The sequence below is a fragment of the Pristiophorus japonicus genome, chromosome 14, assembly GCF_044704955.1.
Source record: "Pristiophorus japonicus isolate sPriJap1 chromosome 14, sPriJap1.hap1, whole genome shotgun sequence".
Classification (NCBI taxonomy): Eukaryota; Metazoa; Chordata; class Chondrichthyes; family Pristiophoridae; genus Pristiophorus; species Pristiophorus japonicus.
This window is the reverse complement of record NC_091990.1, coordinates 176,869,577-176,888,613: the sequence shown is the minus strand read 5'-3', so window position 1 is coordinate 176,888,613 and position 19,037 is coordinate 176,869,577. Positions and strand designations below refer to the sequence as shown.

General features: G+C 47.8%; 1 protein-coding gene and 1 long non-coding RNA gene across 4 annotated transcripts in view; one reads left to right on the top strand and one right to left on the bottom strand.

The window, feature by feature from the left end:
- Positions 1–5,531: 5,531 nt before the first annotated feature.
- Positions 5,532–19,037, top strand: part of LOC139280250 (uncharacterized) — a 69,938-nt gene continuing 56,432 nt past the window's right edge. Inside the window, exons 1-2 of one of the 3 annotated variants that reach the window (XM_070899886.1) lie at positions 5,561–5,634; positions 14,585–14,848. In XM_070899886.1, coding sequence (XP_070755987.1) covers positions 14,722–14,848 — 127 coding nt within the window. In that variant the 5' untranslated portion in view covers positions 5,561–5,634; positions 14,585–14,721. Of the gene's footprint in view, positions 5,635–6,506; positions 6,568–14,584; positions 14,849–19,037 lie in introns of those variants that run through there. The other 2 variants (XM_070899885.1, XM_070899887.1) reach the window with 2 other exon arrangements.
- Positions 5,536–18,642, bottom strand: LOC139280251 (uncharacterized). The gene is made up of 3 exons (XR_011596646.1): positions 18,287–18,642; positions 6,603–6,695; positions 5,536–5,829 (listed from the first exon to the last, which is right to left on the bottom strand). It is a non-coding gene; the product is annotated as an uncharacterized lncRNA (long non-coding RNA).

Sequence of the window (19,037 nt, the reverse complement as noted above, 5' to 3'; positions counted from 1 at the left end):
CTGCATGAAACCACACGAGGCACATTCCAGGGACAAGGCCACTGCATGACCTGAACTCTTTATTCAGTACTTCAGAAGTGATGACCCTGCGTGGGACCTCCCTTTATATACCTGAGTGATCAGGTAAGGAGTGTCTCCCACAAGTTCACCCCCTGTGGTCAAAGTGTGCATCTTAGTTGAGTGCATACAGTAATGCAGTGGTGTTACATTGTAGTTACAAACAGGACATCACCTTCCCCCCCGCAAAGTCTTATAGGGATCAAAGGTTCAGTCTTTCAGGTGGTCTATGCTCCCTCGTGGAGCGCCGCAGTTGGGGCTCTGGTTGTTGAACACTGACGAGAGTGTCTGTCACCTGTGGTGATTCCGGCCTGTCCGGGCTGACCGCAGGGACTGTACATTGTTCTGATTGCTCTTGTTGCTCGTTCACTGGCGGTGTTGTGAGCTCCATCTCATGGTCTTCTTCAGGTTCCTGCGCGTCATTGCTGAACCGTTTCTTTACTTGGTCCAGATGCTTATGGCATATCTGGCCATTGTTAAGTTTTACCACAATGATTCTATTCCCTTCTTTGTCTATTACGGTACCCTCGAGCCATTTGGGCCCCATTGCGTGATTGAGGACGAATACAGGATCATTTACTTCTATACATCTCCCCCTCGAATTACGATCATGGTGCTCGTTTTGTGACTTGCGCTTGCCCTCAACTATGTCAGTCAGGACTGGATGAAGAGGGACAACCGAGTCTTGAGCGTCCGTTTCATTAGTAGCTCTGTGGGCGGGACCCCCGTGAGCAAGTGCGGGCGGGATCTGTAGGCCAGCAGGAGGCGCGATAGGTGGCATTGTAGGAAGGGTCCTTGAATCCTAAGCATCCCTTGCTTAACGATTTGGACCGCACGTTCCGCCTGGTCATTGGAGGCCGGCTTGAACTCGCAGTCCTGACATGGTTGATGCCATTGCCTGATATAAACTCCCGGAATTCATAACTCGTGAAACACGGGCCATTGTCACTAACCAGGATGTCTGGCAAGCCATGGGTTGCGAAGATCGCACATAGGCTTTCCACGGTGGTGGATGACGTGCATGAATTCAGGATGATGCACTTGATCCATTTCGAGTACGCATCTACAACGATAAGGAACATTTTTCCCATGAACGGGCCCGCGTAGTCAGCGTGAATGCGTGACCATGGCTTAGTGGGCCAGGGCCACGGGCTGAGCGGGGCCTCCCTGGGGGCATTACCGAGCTGGGCACATGTCATGCACCTGCGAACACATTGTTCCAGGTCTGAGTCAATTCCGGTCACCAAGCGTGTGACCGGGCAATGGCCTTCATCATCACAATGCCTGGGTGCTCGCTGTGGAGTTCCCTGATGAACACTTCCCTGCCCTTCTGGGGCATAACTACCCGGCTGCCCCATAGTAGGCAATCGGCTTGAATGGAGTGCTCATCCATCCGCCTGTGGAACGGTCTGACCTCCTCAGGGCACGCTCCGTGTGCGGACGCCCAATCACCAGTCAAGACACATTTCTCAATCAGGGATAGTTTGTCCAGATTTTGATCTGGCGGGCTGTGATGGGGGAGCCTGCACTGTCGAAGGCATCAACAACCATGACCATCTCAGCGCTTTGCTCAGCTGCTCCCTCAGTGGTGGCCAGTGAAAGCCTGCTGAGCGCGTTAGCGCAATTTTCAGTGCCGGGCCTGTGCCGGATGGAGTAGTCATAGGCAGCCAGCGTGAGAGCCCATCGCTGTATGCGAGCTGATGCGTTGGCATTGACAGGCTTGCTGTCTGACAACAGGGATGTGAGTGGTTTATGGTCTGTTTCCAGTTCAAACTTTCTACCAAAGAGATACTGATGCATTTTTTTTTACACCATAGACACATGCAAGCGCTTCCTTCTCAACCATCCCATAACACCGTTCTGCTTGAGAGAGCGACCTGGAGGCATAAGCCACAGGTTGTAGCTGACCCTCAGCATTACCCTGCTGCAACACGCACCCAACCCCTTAGGACGATGCATCACATGACAGAACTAAACTTTTACAGGGGTCCACGGAGGTGTGTGGGGGACCTGACCCATCCACCTCCATGGCACGAACCTGGTATTGCAGTACTTCCAGGAATGGTGCAGTGGCTCTAGGCCTTTTGGCTAAGAACATTGGCGCAGAGTGATCCTTGAATGGGCCCAAGGTGACCTCTGGCGTTTGTGATTTGACAAAGAATTGGAACGATTGGCTACGAATTTCAAAAAAAAAAAAAAAAATTACCCTGCTGCAACACGCACCCAACCCCTTAGGACGATGCATCACATGACAGAACTAAACTTTTACAGGGGTCGTACAGGGTCAATAGCTTGTTAGAACACAGTAGGTTTCATGCCCGATCGAAAGCCTGTTCCTGACAGTCCCCCCAAAACCAATCGCACCCCTTATGCAGGAGCACGTGTAGCGGCTCCAAAAATCTGCTCAAGTTTGGCAGAAAGTTCCCAAAATAGTTCAACAGTCCCAGGAATGAACGCAGCTCTGATGTGTTGCAGGGCCTGGGTGCTCGTCGAATCGCCTCTGTTTTGGATTCGGTGGGCCGAATCCCATCTGCAGCAACCCTCCTGCCCAGAAACTCAACCTCGGGAGCTAAAAACATGCATTTAGATTTCTTGAGTCGCAGGCCTACCCGGTCCAGTCGGCGTAGCACCTCCTCCAGGTTGTGGAGGTGTTCCTCGGTGTCTCGACCCATGATGAGGATGTCGTCCTGGAATACAATCATTCCAGGAATGGATTTAAGCAGGTTTTCCATGTTGCATTGAAAAATCGCGGCCGCTGATCGAATGCCAAAATGGCACCTGTTATACGCAAACAGTCCCTTGTGAGCGGTGATGGTGGTCAGCAGTTTAGATTTGTCAGTCAGTTCCTGAGTCATATAGGCTGAAGTGAGGTCCAACTTGGTGAACAGCTTGCCGCCTGCCAGCATGGCGAATAGGTCCTCCGTTCTTGGGAACGGGTATTGGTCTTGTAGGGACACCCGATTGATGGTGGCCTTGTAGTCACCACAGATCCTGACAGAACCATCCGCTTTCAGAACGGGGACAATGGGGCTCGCCCAGTCGCTGAATTCAACAGGCGAGATGATGCCCTCTCTCAACAGCCGGTCCAATTTGCTCTCAATTTTCTCCTGCATCACATACGGCACCGCTCTGGCTTTGTGGTGCACTGGCCTGGCGTCCGGGGTGATGTGTATCACTATTTTAGTGCCTTTGAAGGTCCCGACGCCAGGTTGGAACAGTGACTCGAATTGTTGTAGGACTTGTGAGCACGAACTTCGCTCCACGGATGACATTGCGTGAACATCCCCCCATTTCCAGTTCATCGCGGCTAACCAGCTCTTCCCCAACAGTGTGGGAAATTGCCCGGGACAATCCAGAGCGGCAGCCGGTTCACCAAGCCATCGTGTGTGACAGCCAACATTGCGTGACAGCCAACATTGCACTGCCTAGTACCGGAATGATTTCTTTGGTATAAGTCCTTAATTGCGTCTCGGTGCGTTCTAATTTGGGTCTGCTGGCTTTGCGTGGCCAGTTTCTCGAATTGCTGAACGCCCATGAGTGACTGGCTGGCCCCCCGTGTCCAGCTCCATTTGTACCGTTTACGTGTACGTGTAACGGGATGCTGTTCAACAGAACCCTCATCATCATTGGTGCCGTTTTGGTGTATGAACTGTGAACATTCGCCACATGGACCCGCTGAACCTCAGCATCCATCGATTTGCCCCAAAAGTCATCCTGCCTCATAGAACCCTCTTCTGATTCATCTGTCTCAAATATCAGTCTGGTTGCAGGCTTTCTGCACATACGGGCTAAATGGCCACTGAGGTTGCAGTTTCTGCAGACAAACTGATGGAATCTGCAAGATCTGGCTGAGTGTTTACCCCCACACCTCCAGCACGAGTTAAAGTTTCCATTGTTGGGGACAAAAGGGCTATGGCCAGTGATTCCGCGCTGACTGTCCCCTTGACTGCTCTTCAGTACCCTATTAGTGGGTGTCATTGGCCCCATCCCAGGCCGCATTGTCCACTGTGATGGCGTGAACGTCCGTTCAGCCTGCCATTGTCTGTGTTGAAGTCCTACTCTGGGATCTTTTGCTGCCTGATGAACGTCGGGTTGCCCCTGCCTGCTCACGGGGATCTGAGTGGCATTGAGAACATTGACTCCCTGATCCATCGCCGCGTTGGAGACAGAATTGCGCACGTAAAAATTTTCATCTCTTCCTCCCCCGCTATGAAAGTCTGAGCCAACAACGCTGCCGCTTCCAAGGTCAAGTCCTTGGTTTCAATTAGCTTGCGAAAAATTCCCGCATGACCGATACCCTCAATAAAGAAGTCCCTTAGCATCTCTCCCCTGCAGGCGTCTGTGAACTTAGAGGCTGGCCAAACACCAGAGGTCCGCTACAAAGTCCGGTATGCTCTGCCCTTCACAACGTCGGTGGGTGTAGATTCTGTGTCGCGCCATGTGTATGCTGCTCGCCGGCTTGAGGTGCTCCCCAATCAACTTGCTGAGCTCCTCAAGGGTTTTGTCCGATGGCTTCTCGGGTGCCAGTAAGTCCTTTATGAGCGCATAAGTCTTTCGCCCACAGCTGGCCAAGAGATGAGCCCAACGCTTGTCGGCCGCTGCATCCCCCAGCCAGTCTTTCGTGACAAAACTCTGCTGAAACCTCTCAACAAAATCGTCCCAGTCTTCCCCAACACAGTACCGTTCATCTATGCTGCCGGTGGCCATTCTCGTGGGTCGTGAATTCCCGTTTCTCATCGTCAATGCAAAGTCCTTATTCTACTGCATGAAACCACACGAGGCACATTCCAGGGACAAGGCCACTGCGTGAACTGAACTCTTTATTCAGTACTTCAGAAGTGATGACTCTGCGTGGGACCTCCCTTTATATACCTGAGTGATCAGGTAAGGAGTGTCTCACACAAGTTCACCCCCTGTGGTCATAGTGTGCATCTTAGTTGAGTGCATACAGTAATGTTACATTGTAGTTACAAATATGACAGTCACCTTCTGGGCAGATAAGAAATACGACTGATTTATCATTGTAACTAGAAGATGGAAATCCGGTGTTATGCAGATCCTTTGCGGCTGATGTTGGCTCTGACCATAAGTTTGTTTTTGGCACCGATAAGGTCGAGACTGAGAGCTGCTGGACGGACAGCAGTGTGGTCTGTGAGCCTGACCAACGGGGGAATTACGAATCTGGCCAGGAATACTGGTGTCACTATATGTAGCCCTATTTGCCGGTGGTCCCTCGCAGGAATACAGACATTAGTTTAGCCGCCGTCCCCCGAAACATCTTTGTTGAATTGAATATAAAACAATGTATTTATTCACCATCAGGAATATGTTACGGTTGCGAGTCGGGTTTAGACCCTACCTTGGCGACACAAGGAACTTATTAAAATGTTGCAGCAGTTTATCTGGAGGAATCACGTGAACGAAAGAATACGAACGAACGAAACTGAAAGTAAAGTTTTTTATTTTACAAAATGGTTGCGGTGGGTATACTGGGATTGAAATATGCCCAGATGAGGGCTCGGGGTCCCAGGACTCTGGTGTGGGCTCTGCTCGCAGTGTGGCTCGTCTGGCTCGCAGGTAAAGAAACATCGCGGTCGTCTGACTTCTCCGGTGACAATTACACACTTGAAAAATTTCGGCTGACAAAATGGAGACCTGACAAGTTAAAAGTTTCCCCTCCAGAATCTTTCTCAGGAAAAGTATATTTGAAGGAATCTTAGAACTCGTGTGTGTGTTTGTTGTCGGTTCTTGTAAGTGATGTTGGCGGTATATCTAGTTTTGTGTGGAAAAAAATTTAAGTTTAGACAATTATATCTTGTGCGACGAGTCCAGCCCCACCCATTGTCTTTCTGTGGTGCGTGTTTAATTTCAATTTCAAAAACATTTAATTTCAGGCTATTCTTTATTAATAAAATGTTTTTTTTTAAATCTTGTAATATAAAGCTCATATCTGCAAAAGTGACATTTAAGATTGTGGTAAAACAATCTTTACTAATGTCCTTCAGGGAAGGAAACCTGTCCCACTCTGGTCTATATGCAAGTCCAGTACAACATCAGTGTGGTTGGCTCGTAACTGCCCTCTGAAGTGACCTAATAGGCTATTAAGTTGTATAAAATTGCTGTTGGTGGTTTAATGAGAAGGCCCACCACCACCGTATCAAAGCAAGAAGGGATGGGCAATAAATGTCAGCATTGCTAGCGACATTCACATCCGGAGGATGATTTTTTTTTAAACACGGTGGTGGGCCTTATCATTAAACCACTAATAGCAATTTGTATGTTTGTAAGTTGTATCGTGTTGTATTTTTGTGAAGGGCCCTTTTCTAAGAAATTGCCTGGGGATGGATGTAACATGAAAAAATTAAGTTAATTTTGATCTGTTATTTTTCGTAGTTGTGTTCGAGGATAAAGATTTTATCATCATTTTCATGCCACTGTAGAGAGTGCCGTAGATTTTTCAGGAGTTGTGGATCACATGTCACTAACTGCAGCCAACTGTGCTGAAGGAAGGTACTATGTTTAGAAAATGTTAGGTGTAGTTGTACCTCAACACTCAAACCTGTTGAGAGAGAAGCACGGCTGGTAGACCGGAGTTCCAGAGTCGGTTCCTCATCGCTCTTTGGCTAGTTGGCTCATTGCTGCAATTAAAACATTTAATACTGAAGATTAAAATGACCACTTTCTACCTATTCCAGTTGCACTGCAGCTAGCAAAAAGCCTAAATCTAAATTTGATTAAAACAACTTCACATCAACACATACCCATATTTTTATGTCAGCACAAAACAAAAACCACTGTGACTAATGCAAAATGTGTAATGTGATCGGTCCATTACTGATATAGTTAACATATGAAAATTAGAAGTTAAATTAGTATTAGAAGCTAATTAGTATTTTTTGATTGTCACAGAGCATTTGCCTCCTTTCACCCCCCAAAAAGATAAAGTTAAGATCAGTAAAACAAAACGATCTGGTTGTCTGCAATTGCTCATTAGTGAAGATATTGGCATCTAAAATGAACGATAGATACAGGTATCCAACAGGAATGTTTTGATCATTTGTTCCTAAAACATGGGCCTCCTTTGAAGACTTGTATCTGATTTTAGGTGGTACCTGTACTATATTTTGTCTTTTTACTAGGGTTGCAGACTCCAGTGTATCTGGTGCTTAGCCATCCATCACTGGACCACACCCAGCACTATTGCACTAGCTGACCGCTGGCTTCTTTTCTCCACTAGCATTGCTTTCTTAAACCCTTCTCCCTGCCTCTTCCACCCTCACTTCTTTGTCACCAAGGCAGAGACCAACTGTTTCAGCTACTCCTCCCCCCCCATTTCGCAGCAAGCCACATCGCCACTCAGCACCCTCTCCACCCTAGCCCTGAACCCATGTCTCTCTAGTTTCTTTCTTGTCTCCCTTCATGCCTTCTCCAAGTTCATCTCGTCCTTGAGAGCCATACCCCTGCTCCCCTGACCCCCAATCTTACTAAATTGCTGATCACTCAACTTCCCTTCTGGCCTCCATAGTAACTGTCATTGAAAATGGTTCCTCCTCCCTTTTCAAAACCACCATTATTACCCACTTTTCAAAAACCTCACCCTCGACCCCTCTGCCATTGCAAACTCTCACCATATCGCCAATCTTGTTTTCCTCTTCATCTATGAACGTATTGTTGCTTTCCCAAATCCACGCCATCTCTCCCGCAATTCCATGTTGAAACTATTCAATCAAATTACCACCCCTCCCACAGCAGCAAAGCAGCTTTAACCAAAGTCATAAATGACTTCCTTTGTAACTGTGACTGTGTTTCATTGCCCCTCTTCATTCCTTCTCTCCTTTCTGTAGCCTTTCACATGGTCGACCATGCCATACTTCTCCAGTGCTAGTCTTTCATCATCTAATTTGGTGGGACTGCCCTTGCATCATTCCGCTCACACTTATTCAATTGTAGCCAGAGTAACTCCAGCAATGGCTTCTCTTTCTGCTCTCAGACCATTACCTCTGGGGATCCCCAAGGATCTATATGTGGTCCTCTCTTCCTCATCTACATGCTACCTCTTGGTGACATCACAGACATGGGATTAGCTTCCACATATACACTGATGATACCCAGCTCTAACTCTGCACTACTTCTCTCAACCCCTCCTGTGAAGCTGTGCTGTCAGACTGCTTGTCTGATATCCAGTCTTGAATGAGATGCAATTTCTTTCAGCTAAATATTGGGAAGACCAAAGTCATTGTCTTTAGTCCCAGCACAAATTCTACACAACTCCATCCTTCTTCCCCCAATGTCTTAGGCTGAACCAGAACCTCAGTATTCTCCTTGACCCCGAGCTGTGCTTCCAACCCCATATCCTCTGCAACGCAAAGATTGTCTACTTCCATCTCTGTAATGCACCTGCCTTAATGCTATCTTAGCCCATCTGCTGCTGAAATAGTTAACAAAGCTTTTGTCATCTCTAGACAATTTCTAGCTGGCCTCCCATCCAACATGTTCTGTAAAATTCAGCTTATCCAAAACTGTGCTGCCCATATTTATCCTGCGCCAAGTCCCGCTCATCCCTGTGCTCCCTAACAGCAACTGGTTCTCCCAGACCCTTACTTAAAATTCTCATCCTTGTATTTAAGTCTATGGCCTTTAGCCTTTCAACTTTTATCCCCTATCCACAAACTCTTCATACAGCTTATTCTGGCCTCTTGTGCATTCCCCCTCCTTCAAATCCCCACTGTTGACTGTGCCTTCAGCTGCCTAGGCCCCACTCTTGACTTACCTCCCTATACTCTTCTGCTTCCCCCTTCTCTACTAACACTCTCCTTAAAACCAATCTCTACCATTTAGCCTTTGGCAAACCCTCCTAATATCTCCTCCATTAGCTCATTATCCATTTTTTGATTACATTTTCTGCCAAAATCGCTCACTATTCCAGAATCATTCTTGAATGTAAAGGTAAATCCCAGCTTCTAGGGCCCAAGTTTCCACAGAATAAAAAACGGGCGCCCCTCTGAGCTTGGCACCCGTTTTTCGCGCCTAAAACAGCGGCAGAAAAAAAACACGCTATTCTCGAGCGCTTTGCAGCTCCTTGTCTGTTTGGCGCGGTGCCCAGGGGGGCGGAGCCTACACTTGCGCCAATTTTGTAAGTGGGAGGGGGCGGGTACTATTTAAATTAGTTTTTTTCCTGCCGGCAACGCTGTGCGTGTGCGTTAGAGCGTTCGCGCAGTGTGAAAAAAACATTGGCACTCGGCCATTTTTGTAGTTCTTTGTAGCTGTTTAATTTTTGAGCATTTTTTAATAAAAGCACATTGCCATCAGCACTGAGGCTACCCTTCTCACTGTCTCCTTCCCCTCCCCACTGTCTCCTTCCCCTCCCCACCCCCTCCCCACCCTCCACGGCAACATACGACGGTTTCCTCCCCCTCCCTCCCCTCCGCGGCAACAAACCGCTGTCTCCTTCCCCTCCCTCCCCTCCACAGCGGCAACAAACCGCTGTCTCCTTCCCCTCCCTCCCCTCCACGGCAACAAACCGCTGTCTCCTTCCCCTCCCTCCCCTCCACGGCAACAAACGGCGGTTTCCTCCCCCTCCCTCCCCTCCGCGGCGGCAACAAACCGCTGTCTCCTTCCCCTCCCCACCCTCCACGGCAACAAACCGCTGTCTCCTTCCCCTCCCTCCCCTCCGCGGCAACGAACGATGGCTGAAGCACTTTCACACAGGTAGGAAGATGGTTTATTTAATCTTTTCTTTGCTTATAAATGTTTATTCAGGTTGGATTTATTTGTATAATATTTGTAGAAGTATAAATAAGGATTGATTGTAGAATTTAATTACTTCCCTTCCCCCCCCCTCGTTCTGGACGCATAATTTGTAACCTGCGCCTGATTTTTTAATGTGTAGAACAGGTTTTTTCAGTTCTACAAAAATCTTCACTTGCTCCATTCTACTTTAGTTTGGAGTACGTTTTCACTGTGGAAACTTTGAAATCAGGCGTCAGTGGCCGGACACGCCCCCTTTTGAAGAAAAAATTCTGTTCCAAAGTAGAACTGTTCTACCTCACTAGAACTGCAGAAAAAAAAATGTGGAGAATTGCGATTTCTAAGATAGTCCGTTCTCCACCAGTTGCTCCTAAAAATCAGGCGCAAATCATGTGGAAACTTGGGCCCCTAGTCTCCACTGCTAACCGCTGTTTTAAAACCCTCTCCCCAGTCTCTACCCTCACCTACGACAATAAGTGTGAGGAGCTCATGGACTTCTTTGTCTCCAAGATTGAGACCATCTGTTCGGCCACCTCTGCCTCGTCCCTTTCTTCAACTAGCCCAGTGGGCCAAACTTCCTCTAAGGAAGTCCCCTTCCCTAGCCCCGACCTCGAATCTTTCTCCAGTTTCTCTCCAATCTCTCCTCATGACCTTTCCAAACTCATCCTGTCCATGAGACCCATTTAGTGCTCTCTTGACCCTATTCCCACTAAACTTCTGAACACCCAGCTTCCTTTTCTGGCTGTTGGCTGACATTGTTAACGGTTCGCTCTCCTCAGATACTGTCCCCCTCTGTCCTTGCAAACTACCGCCCCATCTCCAACCTCCCTTTCCATTCCAAAGTCCTTGAATGTGTTGTCAGTCAGCCCCCCCCCAAATCCTTGCCTGCAATTCCATGATTGAATTCCTCCAATCCTGTTTCCGCGCCTGCCACAGTATCGAAACAGCTCTCATCAATGTCACACATTACATCCTTTGTGACTGTGACAATGGCAAACTATGCCTTCTCGTCCTTTTTGACTTGTCTGCAGCCTTTGATACAGCTGGCCACTCTATCCTTCTCCAACACCTCTCCACCGTTGTCCAGCTGAGTGGGACTGCACTCACCTGGTTCCATTCTTATCTATCCAATCGTAGCCAGAGAATCACCTGCAATGGCTTCTCTTCCCGCCCACGCATCGTTTCCTGTGGTGTCCCTCAAGGATCTATCCTTAGTCCCCTCCTATTTCTCATCTACATATTGCCCCTTGGTGACATCATTTGGAAACACAGTGTCAGTTTCCACATGTACGCTGATGACACCCAGCTCTACCTCAATACCACTTCTCTCAACCCCTCCACGGTCTCTAAATTGTCAGACTGCTTGTCCTACATCCAGTTCTGGATGAGCCAAAATTTTCTCCAATTGAATATTGGGAAGACCGAAGCCATTGTTTTCGGTCCTCGCCACAAACTCCATTCCCTAGCCACTGACTCCATCCTTCTCCCAACTTCTGTCTGAGGCTGAACCACACTGTTCGCAACCTTAGCATCATATTTAACCCTGAAATGAGCTTTCGACCATATATCCGCATCATAACTAAGATCGCCTATTTTCACCTCTGTAATACGCCCATCTTCACCCTTGCCTCAGCTTATCCGCTGCTGAAGCCCTCTAGACTTGACTATTCCAATGTACTCCTGGCTGGCCTCCCACATCCTACCCTACGTAAACTAGAGGCGATCCAAAACTTGGCAGCCCGTGTCTTAACTCCCACCAAGTCCCCGTCACCACTGTGCTCACTGACCTACATTAGCTTCCGGTTAAGCAACGTCTCGATTTATGTGCATGCTGTTGTGGGGGAAGATTAGGGGTAGGTGGATTACAGAATCATAGGATGGTTACAGCACAGAAGGCGACCATTTGGCCCATCGAGCCCGTGCCAATTCTCAGCTAGTCCCACTCCCCCACCCTTTCACCGTAGCTCTGCAAATTCTTTTCCTTCAGATACTTATCTACTTCCCTTTTGAAAGATAAGATTGAGTGAGTCTGCCTCCACCAGTGCATTCCAGATCCTAACCACTCGCTGCTTTTAAAAAAAAATTCTTACATCACCTTTGGTTATTTTGCCAAACACCTTAAATCTGGTCCTCTTGTTCTCAACACTTATGCCAATGGGACCAGTTTCTCTCTATCTACTCTGTCCAGACCCCTCATGATTTTGAACAACTCTATCAAATCTCCTCTCAATCTTCTCTGCTCAAAGGAGAACAACCCCAGCTTCTCCAGTCTATCAACGTAACGGAAGTCCCTCATTCCTGGAATCATTCTCGTAAATCGTGTCTGCACCTCTCTAAGACCTTCACATCCTTCCTAAAGTGTGATGCCCAGAATTGGACAGAGTAGGGCCAAACCAGTGTTTTATACAGGTTCATCATACTTTCCACTTTTGTACTCTATACCTCTATTTATGAAGCCCAGGATCCCATAAACCTATTTAACTGCTTTCTCGACCTACGCTACCTCCTTCAACGATTTGTGCACACATACCCCCAATTCTCTCTGTTCGTGCACCCTCTTCAGGATTGGACAATTTAGTTTGTGTCGTCTCCTCATTCTTTCTACCAAAATGTATCACTTCGTACTTTTCTGCGTTAAATTTTATTTGCCGTGTGTCCGCCCGTTTCACCAGCCTGTCTATAAGAACATAAGAAATAGGAGCAGGAGCAGGCCATACGGCCCCTCGAGTCTGCTCCGCCATTCAATAAGATCATGGCTGATCTGATCATGGACTCAGCTCCACTTCCCTGCCCGCTCCCCATAACCCCTTATCGTTTAAGACACTGTCTTAAATTTATTCAAGGTCCCAGCTTCCACAGCTCTCTGAGCAGTGAATTCCACAGATTCACAACCCTCAGAAATAAATTTCTCCTCATCTCAGTTTTAAATGGGAGGCCCCTTATTCTAAGATCATGCCCTCTAATTCTAGTCTCCCCCATCAGTGGAAACATCCTCTCTGCATCCACCTTGCCAAGCCCCCTCATAATCTTATACGTTTCAATAAGATCACCTCTCATTCTTCTGAATTTCATTGAGTAGAGGGCCAACCTACTCAACCTTTCCTCATAAGTCAACTCCCTCATCTCCGGAATCAACCTAGTGAACCTTCTCTGAACTGCCTCTAAAGCAACTATATCCTTTCGTATATATGGAAACCAAAACTGCATGCAGTAGTCCAGGTGTGGCCTCACCAATACCCTGTATAGCTGTAGCAAGACTTCCCTGCTTTTATACTCCATCCCCTTTGCAATAAAGGCCAAGATTCCATTGGCCTTCCTGATCACTTGCTGTACCTGCATATTATCCTTTTGTGTTTCATGCACAAGTACCCCCAGGTCCCGCTGTACTGCAGCACTTTGCAATCTTTCTCCATTTAAATAATAACTTGCTCTTTGATTTTTTTCTGCCAAAGTGCATGACCTCACACTTTCCAACATTATACTCCATCTGCAAAATTTTTGCCCACTCACTTAGCCTGTCAATGTCCTTTTGCAGATTTTTTGTGTCCTCCTCACACATTGTTTTTCCTCCCATCTTTGTATCGTCAGCAAACTTGGCTACGTTACACTCAGTCCCTTCTTCCAAGTCGTTAATATAGATTGTTAATAGTAGGGGTCCCAGCTCTGATCCCTGCGGCACCCCACTAGTTACTGATTGCCAACCAGAGAATGAACCATTTATCCCGACTCTCTGTTTTCCGTTCATTAACCAATTCTTTATCCATGCTAATATATTACCCCCATGTCTTCCTCAAGTCTATCCCTCTCCTCACTGTTCACTATTCTTACGAGTTTTGTGTCATCTGTAAATTTTGAAATTGTGCCCTGTGCACTCACATCCAAGTCATTAATATATCTCAAGAAAAGCAGTGGTCCTAGAACCGACCCCTGGGGAAAACCACTGTATACCTTCCTCCAGTCCGAAAAACAACCATTCTCTGTTTCTTAATCATGTCATAATTCTGTATCCATGCTGTCACTGTTCCTTTTATTCCATGGGCTTCAACTTTGCTGGCAAGTTTATTATATGGCACTTCGTCGAAAGTCTTTTGGAAATCATTGCATACGTCAACTGCATTATCCTCATCAACCCTGTTACCTCATCAAAAAACACGATTTGCCTTTAACAAATCCATGCTGGCTTTCTTTCGTTTATCTCCACTCATCCAAGTGACTGTTAATTTTGTCCCTGATTACTGTTTCTAAAAGCGTCCCCACCACCAAGGATAAACTGGCTGGTCTGCAGTTGCTGGGTTTATCTTTACACCCTTTTTTGAACAATGGTGTAACATTTGCAATTCTCCAGTCCTCTGGCACCAGCCCCGTATCTAAGGAAGATTGGAATATTATGGCCAGTAGCTCTGCGATTTCCTCTCTCAATTCCTTCATCATCCTAGGATGCATCCCATCTGGTCCTGGTGATTTATCTATTTTAAATTCAGCCAGCCTTTCTAATACTTCCTCTTTATCATTTTTTATTTTATCAAGTATCTTCACTATGTCTATGGCAGCATTCTCTTCCTTGGAGAAGACAGGTGCAAAGTACTCATTTAGTACTTCAGCCATACCCTCTGCCTCCAAGTATAGGTCACCTTTTTGGTCCCTAATCTACCCACCCCACCTCATGTGCCTATAGATGACTTTTGGATTACCTTTTATGTTGGCTGCCATTCTATTCTCATCCCCCTCTTTTCCCCTCTTATTTTCTTTTTCACTTCTCCTCTGACATTTCTATATACAGGTGCAGTGTCGCGAATCCGGAACTGTCTGGACTGAGGGCCTTCCGGATTCCGGGCTTTTCCGGACTTTCGATCGTCTTTCTGACGTCACGAATCCAGAAACACCCAAGCCCAGGTTCGGGTATTTTCAGATTTCGGAATGTCAGAAAGGGAGTGGGGGGACCCCGCTGAGGAGCTGTTCGGGCCGTCGGCCCCGTCGATGAGGTCATGGGGCAAGGCCCCACCACCGAGGAGCTGTTCAGGCGGGCTGACGAGGAGGCCCCGAGGTAAGGGCTGCGGCAGCAGGAGAGGCGGTGAGGCAAGGCCTCAGGTCGGGCAGTGGTGGGACCCCGAGGTCGGCGCGATCAGCGGGTCCGGATTTCAGAACATTTTACGGAATTGGGATGACCCTGCCACCGATCGGTCTGGATTATTCCGGAATTCCGGATTTTCGACGCTGCACCTGTTTCAGATGTATTTGCAAGCTGACATTTGTCAATATGCACTCTCTTTCTGCGTCATCATATTCTCTTATCTCTTTCGTTATCCAGGGAGCCCTGACTTTAGTTGCTCTACCGTTCCCCCTCGTGGGAATGTACCTCAACTGTACCTGAACTATTTCCTCTTCATAGGTAGCCCATTGTTCCAATACAGTTTTACCTGCCAATCTTTGATTCCAGTTTACCCAGGCCAGATCCGTTCTCATCCCAGTGAAATTAACCTCCACCCCACCACCCCCAGTTAAACATTTTTACTCTAGATTGCTCCCTGCCTTTTTCTATCGCTAATCTTGATCACTGTTCCAGAGAGATAGTGGAGAGTTTGAGCTGGGAGTCGTGGGTATGTATGGAAGTTGACCGTATGAATGTGGATGATGGTCACTGTCAGTGCATTTCTAGGTATTTTCTTTAACATTAAAATGGTGCATTCTGTGTACTTGTATTTAGAAAAAAATTTCACAAAGGCTACCTTAAAACAGAGAGGTAATCTAACTCCTTCCACTCGTTCATAGAGACACTCTTTTCCCCATCCAACTCCATCCCGTTTAGATAGGCCAAATGTATCACCCAGTTTAGAGATACTTTGACCCCCATTATTTGCAGGGAGGGCGTGGGTGAAGCTGAAAACAACCAATTAACTTGACAAGGCTGGAGACATGGAGACCCTGCCAATCTGAATAGCAGGGCCTCGTTTGCTTCTTGTAGCCACTTCCTGCTTAGCAGCCGGCCAAAAGGATAATCTGACCAGTGGGCGGGAGGGAACACGAACGGCAGAAGGCTGCAATCGGGGACCCTTGGGAACGGTCCCCGGAAATCGAGCGGGGGAGGGAGGAAGCTCCGATTGGTAATTGGGTAGTGGGGGGAGGCTTACGGTTGAGGTAAAGATCAGCCATGGTCTTACTGAATGGCGGAGTAGGCTTGAGGGGCCGTATGGCCTACTCCTGCTCTTAACTGTTATGTAGGCTTTCTTGAGGCATCTGGGGGAGTGCTCCTGTTGACCCACGAGGACTGTTGAAGGAGCCACTTACCTTGGGGAGCTGACATTCTCTGCTGAGTTTCCTGTCCCCTGGGAAACCCATGCAGCACAAGTTAATTTCAAATCAGGCTCCCAGTTGCACTGTTGGAGCACAATTTAAATATGTTAATAAGCGTTCCGCCTCTCCATGGAAGGACACTCAGATGTCCCGCATTCCGCTGCTATGAAAAATAACAGTGGGCGTGTGAGTGGCAGATTACGCAATTTCACTTCCCAATCCCCCAACACACTCGTGGGTAGGGGTTGATATCATGGCCTTTAGATCTTTAGTATGCTGCTGTTCCTACCCGAGGTTCCTTGTTCCTTTTTGAATCAGTTTCTGTATTACAAGGGGAAATTCCTGATTCACAGCATGATGAAGGTTCCTGCTTGCAGCTTGGTCTTTGATTGAAGCAGTAGCATAATTCAGGGTCAGGGGCCCAGGGGCAGCACAGGCCAGCCCACACTGCGATATGTGTGCGCACTAGGTCTGTGCAGCAGAACTGGTCTCCAGTCATCTTGGTTAATCCTTGCCACTGGACCAACACTGAGCTCTGTCAAGCCCGTGTGATGGCTGGTGTGCAACGGCCACCACACGTTAAAAAAAATCCACACACAGGCATCTTCCACCCTTCAGGATGTAGTTCAGGACCTGGAATATTAGGTCCTTCATTGACACACCTGTGAACTCATCCTTTTTTGGCGTGGAAACAAGTCATCCTCGCTTCGGGGGACTGCCTATGACGATGATGAGCAGAATACAGTATCCAAAACCACATGCACTTGCTGCTCAAGCCACCCTTCCTTCTGCATTCCAAACACACACGTGATGAAAATGAAAGAAATCAACCTGAAAACCTACATGGTACTTGCTGTCATTAAACATAAGACTGAAATGCACCATATCCAAAAGTGTTGCACCAATATTATATAAAAAAATATAAAATATTATGTTTTGGGGTTTTCTGTTAGATATACCACTTGGCTTCAGCGTCACTGATCAATTATGTAAGCGAACCGTGTCTTCCCCAAGGAATTAGTTTGTGGTTATCTGCCCACTATATATGCAAATATAGTGAGTCCTAGGGATTAAACTGAGAACTATTGCCACTACAACAGCAACAACTTGTATTTAACATAGAAAAACGTTCCAAGGCGCTTCACATGAGCGTTATAAAACAATATTTGCCACTGAGCCACGAACTCTCGCCTCTCCTGGGACCTTAGATATTTATATGCATCCTAACACCTCGAGAGTAATAGGCAAATTCTAAAAAGCTACATTTTTTCTGCATCTCTCCTGCCTTCCCTCTTTCAGATCTTCCTGTCCTTGGCTTACAGTCAACAACAATCAGACAACCTACTTAGAGGTCAGGAGCTGTCCAGGCGGACTCTGCCTGCAGGGTCGGGGAGAAACCTGCTCCAGGCAGCAATCGAGAACTCATCCAGTGGGGTAACAGGGGGTAAAATTGCCATCTGCCCCATTTTTATTTTAGGTATGGGAGCCCAATAACCAGAAGCCCAGTGAACTTAATATTTTCTAAGAAAACTGAAGAGTTCATTTCTAACATTTGTGCGACAAGTAAATGGGCTGAATGAGATCATCAGTCAGAGACCGAGGACAATATCCTTGGACCCCGAACCACCATGAAACAAATCTTTGAAAAGTACTAACTTTATTTAAAATGTTCAATTCAAAGTTGAGTCAATTGTCAATGTGATCTCTGTAACCCCCTTCCCCCATTGTCCATTCAGTGCCAATCCAGATTTTGGTCCCCTCCTCCTCCTCCTCCTCCCCATTAGTTTGGCTCCTGTGTGTGTTTGCTCCCATCCCCATCTCTGATAAGGTTCTTTCGCCATCAGTTGGTTCTGTGCCGATTTGGTTACAACCCCTGTTTGACTCTTTTGGGTATTTTTGATTTTTTTTTGTGTGATTTCTAAGGTGCACATTGATGCTATTGAGGGAATGCAGCTTCTGCCACTATAATTATGTATGTGTCACTGAAATCTCGCTAATGCGTCTCAGGGATTTCGCTGCAATATTAGCTGTTGTTGTTGAAAGGTGAATATTAACTAGATTGTATTTCCAGCTTGCAAAAAGCATTATGCAACATTATAGCCAGTAATAAAGCCAATAATAGATCATCTCCATTTGTCATAGAAGAGACTTGGCTCTTTGCAGCAATTCAGTCAGACTGCTGCTCACTTACTCTGCATCAGTGTCTCCATATTCCGCATTCTGAACTGAGGCCTCCCTTTTGTCAGCAATTGAGACTTCCCTTGATGTTGTCTGGACTGGCTCATCATTAAGAAAAACGGCTTTCCCCACTGGCCGCCTGCGGAAGCAATTGGATTTGTGAGCAGTATACCTCAGGGAATTCACATAGTGGCAAACTATTCAATGGCAAGACCCCAAGGGGCTGGACTTTCCTTTTAAATCGCCCCCGCCCGACCCTCAGCGGTGTTCCGACGGTTCGTTCTTTTTCAACATCCAGGGGATGCCGGCGGGCTGGCGCGGTTTTCGGGTGCTGCATGTCGGCGGCGGCGGCGGCGGAGGCGGATCGATTCGGGAACCTTCGGCTCACAAGTTGTGCGCACGCGCGCGCGCGGCTGTCAACTGTCAAGCTCCGCCGCTCTCCCGCCTCCCCCTCCCCTCAGGCACCGACGCGAGGCCAGAGATCGCTGGGGCTGGGGGGGGTGGGGAGAGAGATCGCTAGGGGTGGGGGGGCGGGGAGAGAGATCGCTGGGGGGGGGGAGGGGAAGAGAGAGATCGCTGGGGGTGGGGGGGGCGAGGAGAGAGATCGCTAGGGGTGGGGGGGGGAGGGGAAGAGAGAGATCGCTGGGGGTGGGGGGGGCGAGGAGAGAGATCGCTAGGGGTGGGGGGGGAGGGGAAGAGAGAGATCGGTGGGGGGGGCGGGGAGAGAGATCGCTAGGGGTGGGGGGGGGGGAGGGGAAGAGAGA